The 12,207-nt window shown below is 35.4% G+C and overlaps 1 protein-coding gene across 6 annotated transcripts in view; it reads left to right on the top strand.

Annotated features, from left to right (window-relative positions):
• Positions 1-12,207, top strand: part of CPEB3 (cytoplasmic polyadenylation element binding protein 3) — a 78,524-nt gene that overhangs the window by 37,161 nt on the left and 29,156 nt on the right. For all 6 annotated transcript variants that reach the window (XM_082286259.1, XM_082286264.1, XM_082286260.1 and 3 more), the window contains exon 4: positions 302-358. In XM_082286259.1, coding sequence (XP_082142385.1) covers positions 302-358 — 57 coding nt within the window. The remainder of the gene's footprint in view (positions 1-301; positions 359-12,207) is intronic.

The following is a 12,207-nucleotide window of genomic DNA, read 5'->3' on the forward strand; positions in this document are numbered from 1 at the left end:
CTGCAGCAAGGTTGAACTTGAGGCCTTGTTTTGAAAGGGTAAGCATAATGCTTTCTCAGTGAAAAGTAAAGGAAATGTATTAAAAATAATGTTTATTTTGTGATTTTCAGTGTTTTAAGTACATAATACTGAAGGTATTGTGGTGTTAAATATTTTAAATGTGTATTCTTGGGAAGTTGTCTTCAACAGGTGGAAGATTCAGCTACCCTGACTGTTCATCCCCTTTAGAAATTTTTCATATTAATGAATTTAATTCAGTTTGAAATAAACCCATTGAAAATAACTTTTGCTTACATTGCAGGGCGTATGGGAATAAACTTCCATCATCCAGGAACAGACAATATTATGGCTCTTAATAGTAAGTAGTTAATGTCTAGTGATTTATATTGCCATGTTGAATATTATTTCTTATTGTGTGTGTAGCTGCACAATCAGACATAAATACATGTAATGTTTGCACAGAAATTCATGTTCTCTCTCTGAAAATGTTTTCCATAAATCAATCACCTCTGATTCTTTATATTAGCTTTGTAATGGCTTTATGTGTTTCACTGGAAGCTTCACAATGCCTGCTATAGATAGTATTACAGAACAGTCTCTCTCGTTCCCTCTTTTGTGGGTGTGTATGTGTGTTAAAGCTGTAACTTTAATTTCTGATACCTCTCCAGACATATTTCTTCCTGTTGGGATGAGCTGTTACAAGTTTTGCATATAATTACATGGACTGATGGTGTTTGCTTTGTTGATTTCTATTATGTAGACAGGAATGGAGAGAATGTTTAGACATCTAAATAATGAGGGAAAACTCCGCTGAGAGATTATTGCATTTTTTGTGTCAAGAAATAAAAGTAAAATTAAAATTCCAGTCATGAACATATGGATTCAAAAAAACTTGGCACAATGGACCTGGAAGACAGTTCCTATATGGGGAGGGTGGGGGACAGGGTGTCAGGCACCACCAGCATAATGCTGAACTGAATTGTGCAAAGCAGAGGATTTGTCTGTCTAATCCTGAGAAATGGTGACTATTTTGAAATGGCCATTTTTGGTTACAATGTTGTATTAGACATGTTAGGGTTATTTACAAACTTCTCTAAAATTTTTTGCCTTTCAAAAAAACCCACTTCAACCCACTACACACTATGTAAGTTAGACTGAGTATAGCTGAAAACTGCAGGGTTTTTTTGTGTAGTACCAAGCAAAGAATAATTTACAGATGTGAAGAACTGAAAATTTGTCATAGGCAAGATATAAGGTGTTTAACACTTGGCTTTAAAGGCCAGCTTTTGGAACCTTTATGACTTAGCTCGTGCTCTTCTTAGTTTTATACTGTTAATGGTGAGGTGATACTTTGGGGAGATTTTGTTGTCATAGTTAGCATATAAGCCCGATTTTCTTATGGCACATGAAATTTTGGGAAATCAAGTTATTAACTAGGAGAAATGTTTTGTTTTATTAAAGACTTTATTAAAAGAGGAAGCTGTTCATGCCTCTGTGTGTGTGTAAATAAGTTCTACACAGTACAGTTGTCAGGTGTTTGACATGAGTTCTGGTCTCAGAATGTATTTGTTGTTCTAAAGTGGGCATTTCAACAAGCTAACTGCAACAGAAATACATTTGTGAAGATGGGATATTATGATTGAATTTTGAGTTACTTTTAAAAATTGACAGTTATGATGAAATACATAGTAGTATTTCTTCCAAATTCTAATAGTGATTTTTGAAAGATGAGGATGAAAAACTGAAACGAAAAGTTACACTATTTTGGGACAACTTGCTTTTATCTTAAATTAATGATGTGCTTTATTCTGGTTTCTTTCTAATGAAAATAATGAAAAAAAACTTTTTCCTAATTTCTTTGAAATTTTTACAGCAGACAGATACTCTAATAGTTTATAAAACCAATGATCTTTTGAAGCTATAGTCCTGGTACATGGTTAAAATACCAACATAGCTAACTGAGGGACTGAAATGAAATATATTTAGGCATTTGCACTACTTAAAATATTATGGGTTTATTGAAGTATTGACTGTTTAAAGACTTAAATAAGCCCAGAATCATAAACATGCAATTTATGAAAAATGAAATTAATCACAAATCAAAAGTCTGAATAAGTTCCCATATATTTTTCCTCTTCTGCAACTCTTCTCCCTTTATTTCTTTACTAGGCAAGGCCACACCATTTCTGGCCATCAGTAAGAGCCCTAAGCTAGAATTATTGAAACCTGTTGGGTTTTGCTTTTAGATCTTTCAAGAGCTAAGAATAAAAGCAAATATTCAAGTACAAAAGCTTAAAAATTACTTTCTGTGATTGAAATTCTTTTTTGTATGCAGCTCAACTTGAAAAATTTAGAACTAGGTAATTCCCATGTCATCCATTACCTTTGTTGTGGGGAAATATAGCAAAGAAAATTAGTTCAAGAAGAAGTGTTCTTTTCTGTGCTGGAATGGCTATGATTTGGGTTAAAAAATATAAAATAAGTAAAATAAAAATTCCCAAAAGATACTTCATCACAGTATTTTTTTGGAATAATTTTGAGAACTTATGTAATATCTTTAAATCATAATACTTGCCATATCTGTGTTTAATTTCTGTGAAACTAAACATAGTCTGCTGAGTCTGCAAATCCAACCTTCACATTCTATTTATAGTCATTGCTTCATAAGCATTTTTCTCTTTTCCTGTGAAGACATAGTAATAATCTTTAAGATTTATTACTCAAAGCTCAATTTCACACTGACAATGTAGGCAATCTTTTGAAGTTGGAAGACAACATATGCTCATGCCAACAGCAATGCAAAACTTCACATGTTGTAGGGAGAGGGGAAGTTTTCTGGGGGATGTTTGTCTCTATCTCCTTCTTATCCTCTGTGGCAGCACTTTCAACTGTACTTCAGCTGTTATTCCTGCTTACTCATTACAGCCTTTTGAAACTGGGGATTTTCCTGCCTGCCTGTCTTGAGCTGCTGTCTCTTAATGTTGGAGGGCATTGTTTGGTTTGAGGGAAGGTGTTGCTTAGCTGGCAGCATGGGGGGAGCATGCTGTCACCATTTTGTTCATCATTGTGCAAGGCTAAATCATCACCATCTTACAAAACTGATTTCTGAAATAATTAAATTCATGGGATAAAAGAGATTACTTTTAAGTGCATAATTATTGTGAATCTCTGTGTCATTAGTGGCATTATGCTTGTGTTCATACAGTTTGCACATGTGCATAAACATGTTTATATAATAAGTGCTCTTGAAATTCAGAATTAGGCTTCTGTTGAGGAATGCAGTGCTCAAATATTCAGAGAGATCTGAGCATAATCCTAAAGAACATCTAAACAAAAGGAAGATGCAAATATTAGATTGGAAGCATTTTTAAAGGGGAGATGGTATAGCTTTTGTCTGTGCTAGATCTAAATGAAATTTCTCTAATTGAAATGGTGTTTTAATCAATTAGTGACATTAAGTAATTTTTTAGTAGTATCATTCATACTGAGCTAAACAGAAGAATTTTTATAAACTTCCGTCTACAGCACCTTATTAAAATAATTGATACTGTAATTTGTAGGGGAAATGTGGCATAAATTTGACTCTGAGGTGTCCTCCATCCCTTCTCTTGCTAATATTCAATACCATTTGTAGCCATACATTTCTGCAGGCATTGCTTTTTCTGAATATGTGCTCCTTTCTAATTAGCTGAGTAACTAGGAGTGAATGATCAGCATGAATACAGAGTCACCTACGTGGTAGGTGGTGAGCTGTCTTTAATTTAGCTTCTTGGGAGCTCCAGAAAGCCACAATAACTTCAGTGGGAGAGAAGTGTGGCAGGTGAAAAAGGAAGATGGGAAAAAATGAGGGTGTGTGATCTCTATAAGGAAGTACTGAAGTGTTGTGCCAGAATCCCAAACAATCTTCCATAAAATAAATGTGGTCTAAAGGTGGTTAAATGAAAAAATGAGAAAAACCCCTTTGTGAAATGCTGGAATTTTGTTTTTCCTAAAGCTCCTCTGTACAGTGACTTTGCAGTCCTGTTGGGCTTCAAATGTTCCATCTGTTTCCACTGTTCATTCTTGTCTCATACAAAAATGCGTCATCTGTAAGGTCTGGTACTATTTGCTCTCCATGTGACTGTCTTTTTTTTCTTTTCATTAGTGTAATTTAGTTATATTTATTCAGAGTAAAATAATTTGAAAAATACATTAAGGAAAGGATTTGGGTCACCTTTTTTGATGTCTGTGTTGAGATTTTGGTTTTGTTCTATTAATCCCATTTATGTGGGGAAGTTGTCATGCACAGGAAGTGTAACGACAACAAAATTATCTTTTTTTTTTTTCATTCTTCTGTTGTTTTTAAAATTGCTTTGACTCCTTAAGAGCTATTATACTTGGTGCTCCCTCTATTCTGATGTGTTGTTTCCAAACACATATAGTGTTTAGATATAAAAAAAGTTGCTGAAGTAGCATTTTAGATTTAAAATTTTTGCCAATGCTACTGTTATACCTTGAAATAAACTGCTCCAAATAGAAAGCTTATTGGATTACTTTTGTCTTGCAAGATCTTGGGCTGGCAGTTCAATAGCTAATAAAAGCTTTTTTTTGGTAGTGATAATATTCTGGGCAAATGTGTGACTAAATTCCAAGAGGCATCAATCTCTTCTAATAGATTAGTTCTTGCCTATAGGAATTTGCTGAACACTTCAGCCCAGTTGCCAGGTTGGGTTACTAATGTGTCACCAGCTTAAGAGCATATATAGAATAACAGAAAGGAATAAAAAACACTGAGAGAAATTATAAGGTTTGCAAAACTAGACCTGATTTAGTTGTGAAGAGATCTGAGTTAATATAACTGGAGGGGAAAAAAATGACTGATGTGAAGTGTGGCATAGCAGAGGCAGCGGGGTTCGGAGGAGTGCCGGCGTGTGGGAACTGTTGCTTTACGCATCACCTTGTTACGTTTTTCAGAACCAGCTGTGTGAGCAGTTGGTATTGATGCCTTGGAGGCTGTGAGGTGGGTTTGCTGATACCTTAAAGTCCCTTCTGTACATATTTAAAATTTAAAAAAGGGTGAATGGGGAAGCAGGGGAGCAATAGTAAGTATGTGCCTTTTCTTCTTTATTCCTTTCAGTTTTTTATATTGGCATCTGCACTTCCAGAGATCTGATTTGGCTGTTACTGAAGGCAGTATCTCTAATCAGTGGCTGCTAAAGGCTTTTTCTAGCAAAGGAAGATTTCCTAAATTGTCTTCCTCTTAATCCAGCTTGGTAGCTCTTTAATAACTTCTTGTTTGCTTGTTTTCCCCACCATTTTTCCTGCCTCGCAAGCTCACCAATGTGCTTTCCTTTCATCTTTGTGAACTTCTCTATTGTGGGTTAGTGCCATCTGTTTCCTCTGAGTTTTAAGATTTGCCAGGCTACTCCATGAGCATTATATATGATGCTAGAAGAGATGAAGCAGCCTGGCTGTTAAAAATGTGAGTTTTATTGTTAACAGATTTTTTTTTAACTAAAACAAAGAGATGAAAATACATAAACCTTCCCTATTGCACAGTTGCTTGGCTGCTTGTATGCCTCAGGAAGGGACACCTAAGCTAGTTTGGGGTATTGAATGCAGTTCATGTGTTTGATCAAGTGTTTGAGGCTTATGTGTGGGACTTAACTGCATACAGCTTTCATGTAGATTGTGTTTTTCTGATGATGGGATTCAGTTTTATATGTATGTGAGCATATGTTAGCAGGGAGATGCTGTAACACTTGAATCAACCAAAAGGGACTGCTGAGGTTCATGTAACCAAATTATTGTACTGCCCATCTGCACATCCAGCTCATCTATCTGCAGAAATTGAGAACCACTTTCTGAACCACTTGTAGATGAGTGTCCATCATCTTTGCAATTCTTCTATATGATCCCTCTGTTGTGGAAAAACACATTGCATAGTTATACTCAATTCTACCACCTTCCCTCAGTTCATGAATGCATTTTCACTGGTATTTTAATTCACTTGTAAACTTCCAGATCCCTAAGAACTTCAGAGACCCTCTGTTCAAAAGCAAAAGCTTGACATATTTTCCTTTCTGATCTCAGAAAATCATTGCATAACTCATAATGTCCTAAAGCAAGTATTGTTCTGAACTGCTGACTGCTTCAAGAATACAAATGAGTGTTCCAAGCTAGAACTAAGATTCTGGTACCCTGTAAATCAAGGAGGTTCCCAGTCTTGTCAAATAAACTTTCCTTTAGCCAGTATAGATCCAAAATTTCCAGTCCGGGAACATTGATTTCTTTTTTTCATAGAGGTAATGCTATTTTAAGGCAATTTAAGATGTGTCTTTAAGATTTCCTTGAAGCGTGCATCTTTGATATTGTGGACACATAATTGCATGAACAAAATAAATACCAGAAGTGAAGAAAGAATGTTCTTAAAAATCTCAAAATACTTTCTATAAAGTCTTCCATAAAATGTGATGATACAAATAAATGTTGTCACCTATTTCTAAATTTGAAATTACCTTATCAGATTCATTTTTAGTTATGATATGGAAAGCATGTAGATCTAGTCCTTTCGAGTTAATGTTTTATGGATTCACACATTTGTTTTTTCCTAGGACTGCTAATTTTTGATACAAATACAAGGTGCAGTTTCAATCCCATATTATAATAAAACAATGAAAAAAACCCAGAAAAATTCTTTTTCATCAGTTTCGTGTAGCCTTGAGATGCAGTTAAAATCTGAGCAGTTCATTTGAGTGAGTTTTGATTTATTTCAACAATGGGTAATCTTAGCTGCAGGCTTTGGGGAATTCCAAAGCATTAACACTAAGTTTACTTGATTGCATTGCAAGACTTGAGGTTTGGAGAGTTTGTTCTGCTTGTTTGTTAAAAGTGTAAAGTTCTGTCCTTCATTATACAGTTTCATGTTCATAAAAATACACTCAGCTTCTGGGATGAGGTGAGTTAATAGTTTCAGGAGAGTTATCAGCGGGCGAAAAAGAATCTGTTGTTCCTTTGCATTTGAGGACAGGCAATTTGGGACACAGCAGTTATGTAACTTTGTACCTGACAGTTACAGAACGTTGCTAAGGATGGACAAATACCAATGCAGGGATGATCCTGCTGTGAGCTGCACAATCCATCAGTGCACTTTTTACATGGGAAAATGTGCTCATCTCTTTTTAAAGCGCCTGTGTTTTCCTTAATACTGTAATGATCTAGGAGGTACCTAGGAAAGAATCAGTTGTGTTGAATTCAGAAACATTTCAGGAGATGGTTTCTGTGCAAAAGGACATTTATTTGTGGCACCAAAACCAGTATATGGGGAGCAGACGCATTGGTGTGGGTACAATTTTAGGAGCTCCCAGTCTCTTTTTGTCTTCTGTTGGAATTGCCCGAGAGAGAAAGTAACTTCAGATACGTAGCTCTGGTAATTTCATTGTTTGTAATAGTGCAGTAATCTTCTTATTTGCTCCCAAATATCTTCATTCAGAAATAATTTCTAAATTGTTTACTTTCTAAAATATTTACTCAAACTGGAGGCATTATGAAATTTACCTGATGAACCATTCCTGCTGCTTAATCTGTTGTGCTCTGAATTTTGACTTGTGAACAAGATGGGTATTTTTTAATAAACTTGTTTCAAATGACACATTCAAATTTCACATTTGCATTCTGTGTAAGCAACATAATGAAGTGTGCATTGGCATTCTGAAGTTGTCGTGCTGAATAACTCTCAGCTTGTTGGGAAAAAAGTAACATTTTAATATAAATACCAGTTGAAACTGAGATAATTTTATATATATATAAATACGTGTATTTTTTATATATATATGTATAGTATACAAAATATAAATAACAATGGTGAAACTTCACTTTCTTTGAGTATTTAAATGTAATGCAATGTTTTTAAATCAGCAAAAACTGACTTGCCTGTCTTCCTGTTTAAGTGAATTGCCCCTGGAATTTACAAGGCAAATATACCTTCAGTGACTTTCAGTAACTTTTATAGACATAAAGATTGTGTGTGGATGCAATATAGGATAAAAGTATTATTCTGCAGTGAAATATTGCATTTAAGTGTTATTATACATGAATAGCAATAGGGTATTCTAGAATTTACAGAAGTCTGTGGTAGATTTCTGCCCTCATGTACTGATCTTGATCAGAGCCTGAAAGTTTACATTAAGCATTTAAAGCTTTGTTTTCTTCAGAAGAAACACATGAGTCTCTTCCATCTCATACTGCAATAATTCTCCTTTATTTAATTTTTAGATTGGTAACATTCTGAAAAACCTCTTTCAGATAAATTGCTTTCAGAATGTGTGCATAACTATACCTTGATACATGCTTTTTTTGGGGATGTGGGCATTCATCAAGACAAGGACTTGCTACAAGAGATCTGACAATGATTGTTTTCCATTATAATAACTAATAAAATATGGCAGTAACTAGAAAGAAGGAGGACTAATTTTATTCTTGCTGCAAAGCCAACTCTAGTGTTAATTCTCACCATTGCCTGCTGTGCAAGAAGCAGAGTCTCTCTCAGGGCTTACCAGACACCTCACTGTGGCTGAGTACCTGTTCACACAAACAGCTCCTGCTGTCTTCATGCTAAACATGAAGGGCAGTTCATCACAGCCCTTGAAATTTTTTAATCCCCCTAATGACATACTCATGTAGTTGCCTTTTTGTGACCTCATGGATAGTGGAAGAAAAAAGATGTAGGTGTATGGTGTTTCTTCAGGGCTTGAGGAAGAAGCTGCTTGGGTAGAAGAGAGGTGCCTGTGCTGAAGGAGGGTGAGCATTGCTCTGGGTAGCCCTGGGGCCCCTCAGTCAAAAGAAGAGTAGACAGGGAATACTGAGGGGTCTGGTGGGACACCTGGGTGTGTAGGACAGGACCAGAAGGCACTGTGTTAGTTTGGGAGATAAGAGATGGGATTGGGAAGGAGTAGGAACACTGAGAGTGTTACAATGAAGAGAGAAAGAAACAAAACAAAGCTCTGTTACCCCTTAGGTGAGCTCACTTCTGTTGAAAAACCCTGCTTGATCCCTAGCCTTCCACATTTAATTACCTTGGAAGGACAGATGTCTTTTGTGATAGATCAGAGATCCTGTGTAGAAGACACATGTTTTCCAGGCTATTTTCCATCTTTCTAAAATTTCAGCTCAAAAATACTGGTTTTTGCATTTCCCATTACATCATGAAATACGGTTCTGAAGTTGTCCAACATTGTGGATTTGCCATTGATGCATGTCTCATTGAAATGCTCTGTTAATTCTGGTAGTTATGAAGGCATTTTGTCAATCTAGTTTTATTCATCTAAACATGCTGGCTATTGAGTTCATATTGTTTTAGTAGGATTTTAATACTTACATATGGTTAATTAGTTAAACTGAAACATAATTGGAAAACATGTTCTCCACAACTATTTAGTAAAATGCAAAATGAGTTCTTTTAATTAGGATTACTGTTGGTGATGTTTATTACCTCTTAAAACCATAATCCTAAATTATTATTTTATAATACTGCCTGTTATGCCTGATATTTTTAATACCTTTGCTATATAGAAAATTTGCACAGCAGGTATGTTGGGTTTTGTTTTGTTTTTTCCCTGGCTGTATCATCTTCAACTTTTTTTTCTTGTCTTGGGTTGTTTGAATTTCATCTTGCACTTTTTAAATGTCTTTTCCTTCTTTATGGTGGGAGGGGAAAAGAGAAGAGGTAGAAGCTACATTTTCATTGCTTTTGGAGCTAAATCTAATGACAGCTGTACCGACAATTTTCTTCTGTGTTTACATGCAGCCAGGAGCTATGGGCGGAGAAGAGGTAAAAGTATTTACTAAATGTTTTGTTTGCTGAATAGTGGGAGAAATAAATCTAGTTTTCTTGTGATAAGATGATGTTACCAATTTTTACATTATTTAGTTGATCAATTGCTTCATATAAATCAATCTCATATTCTTCCCTTGCAAAACAGCTCCATTTTAACAGCATCTTAAAGCAAAGATGATCCTGAGCTGATAACTTCAAGTGTGTTGCTATTACAAGAGACCTGGAGGATGACTGAATGTAAAGATTCTCGTGACACGTATTTGTGACTTGATGTGTGTACAGTTCCAAAAAAAGATTGGTTTTGGGTTTATGTTTGGTGTTTGTTTGTTTTGTAGAAGTGTAATGTTTAACTGTTGCATTGAACATTTGAAAATTACTTTTTTTCTTACCCGTAACAGCTTTTGCTGAATATTACACTTTATTACATTGAATTGCCTCAGGTAGGACGTGTGTGCATACCAATACTAGTAACTGTCCTCAACAGTGAATATTGATAATAATTTTGAAAAGATACACTATTTGAGCACATTTTAACTGTATTTCATCATAGACAACCCTTACAACATAAAAGCAAACTGAAAATATTTTATAAATGTACAGTGCTGCATATCAGTTTATTCTGAGAGATGAATGAACAAGGACAATAGCAAGTCCAATAGCTGACTACTGAGCAAGCAACTAATGCAGCTTATATTTATGTACTGTACTGTAGTTTACACAGACTGGTTGTTACTGAGAAAATAACAGTGAAAATAGCAGCTTTTAACAATTATTTAGGCAGTGTCACCTGCGTGGGGTACTTTAGCATTAAACTTAATTTTATCTTCCTTTTCATTAAGTTCTCTGGCAACTCTGCAGGTGACATTGCTTCCTTTTCCAAATGTAGAATTTGCACCATGTTTGTGAAGAACTTTGGAGACAGATGTATCCATCACACAGGCCAATAGTGTCTTAAGGGCTTGTAATTTGCATATGTGTATGTATTGAGGTGGTAGGCTGTACAGGCTGTATTAACACAGTTTGTAATAAAGAATTTGAGCCTCGTTTTAGTGTTTGTTTGATAACTTGAATATTTTGTTTCAGCTTTAGTTTTCTTCACAAACTGACCTTCCAATTTTTCACCACCTCCAGAGCTCAGGCTACTGTTAACAGATGTTGAAAGCATTCTAATATTTACACTTTTTCAGTGCTTTCATGGTACTGAAACAAATTGGGAAGTATGTGGAGTATACAGTAAGGTATACTCTCTGTGCATGTAAACACTGATTAATTTTATTTTAAGATTGTGGCAAGTGTGTCCAGATTAATCAAATGGTACCAAAGTAGGAAAGGAGGTAGGAATCAGTAGGACACTATCAACTACTTGCAACTCATGTTTACTTGTAGAAGCAAAATACAATAATGTGGAAGTAATTGTGATGAATATAGTTTAGGCTGTTTTATACAAACTTTAGTGAAGGCAGAACAGGGCAAACAAGTTCTTAATATGCTGGCTTTTCAGACTTTTTTTCTCACTACCAAAAAGCATGCTTCACTACACATGACTCGTTTCCTGTATGAAATTCAGGCTTTTCCATACTAACAAGTAGATTTGTGTGTGTCTTATAGTTTATGTTAGGGATTTTGACTTGCCTCCTTCGTATTAAAGTCTGTGATGTTCATGCTTTATGATTACCTTGACTTTTATAATGTTAGTTTTGAGCTTTCTTAACCTTAAGAAGCATGAGCCCTACAACAGTGTGTTAAAAAAATGTGTTGGTTATCTAATATTCTCATACATCCCTCTCTATTATTGTTTTTACCATTTGCATCGGGATAATATGCAGAGTAACCAGAGGCCAGCCTGTGCAAGGACTCATTTCATGTTTGTTACAGTTGGATATTTTAATTAGTGTTTGATTCTGTTACTGTGACTAAGCATCTTCAGTGAGAAGAGGTTTTCTCAGACATTTCTTGAGGCTTGCTGTGAACTCTCAGTTCTCTACTTGATTCTCTGTTTCCTTTGAGAAAAGAGATGAGCATTTCTTTGTAGGTATCATGTTTAGAGCTGTTGAGTCATGTTCTTGGTACCTTGGTTTTTAACTTTTACAACCAGTTTTTCAGGTACAGATGTAAGCACCGCTGTGGGAAATCAGCCCAAACTATTTTGCTACACTGACAACTCAGAGATGCCCAGGGAGGGGTACAGGAGTATGTTACAAAAAAAGTGCATTAAGTGATGCCTTTCCATAATGTTCTCCCAGAAATTTGCCCCTGGGGTTTTTTTGAGGTGATGTTTCAATATTTATTGCTTTAGATTGCATTTTTTTCTTGTTTCTACTCATTCCCTTTTCTAAGCCTACATAAATTTTTCAACATCCCAAAAAGTCTTGTAGCAAGGGTTTCCAGAGTTT

This window comes from Coloeus monedula, assembly GCF_965178545.1.
Source record: "Coloeus monedula genome assembly, chromosome: 8".
NCBI classification, from domain to species: domain Eukaryota; kingdom Metazoa; phylum Chordata; class Aves; order Passeriformes; family Corvidae; genus Coloeus; species Coloeus monedula.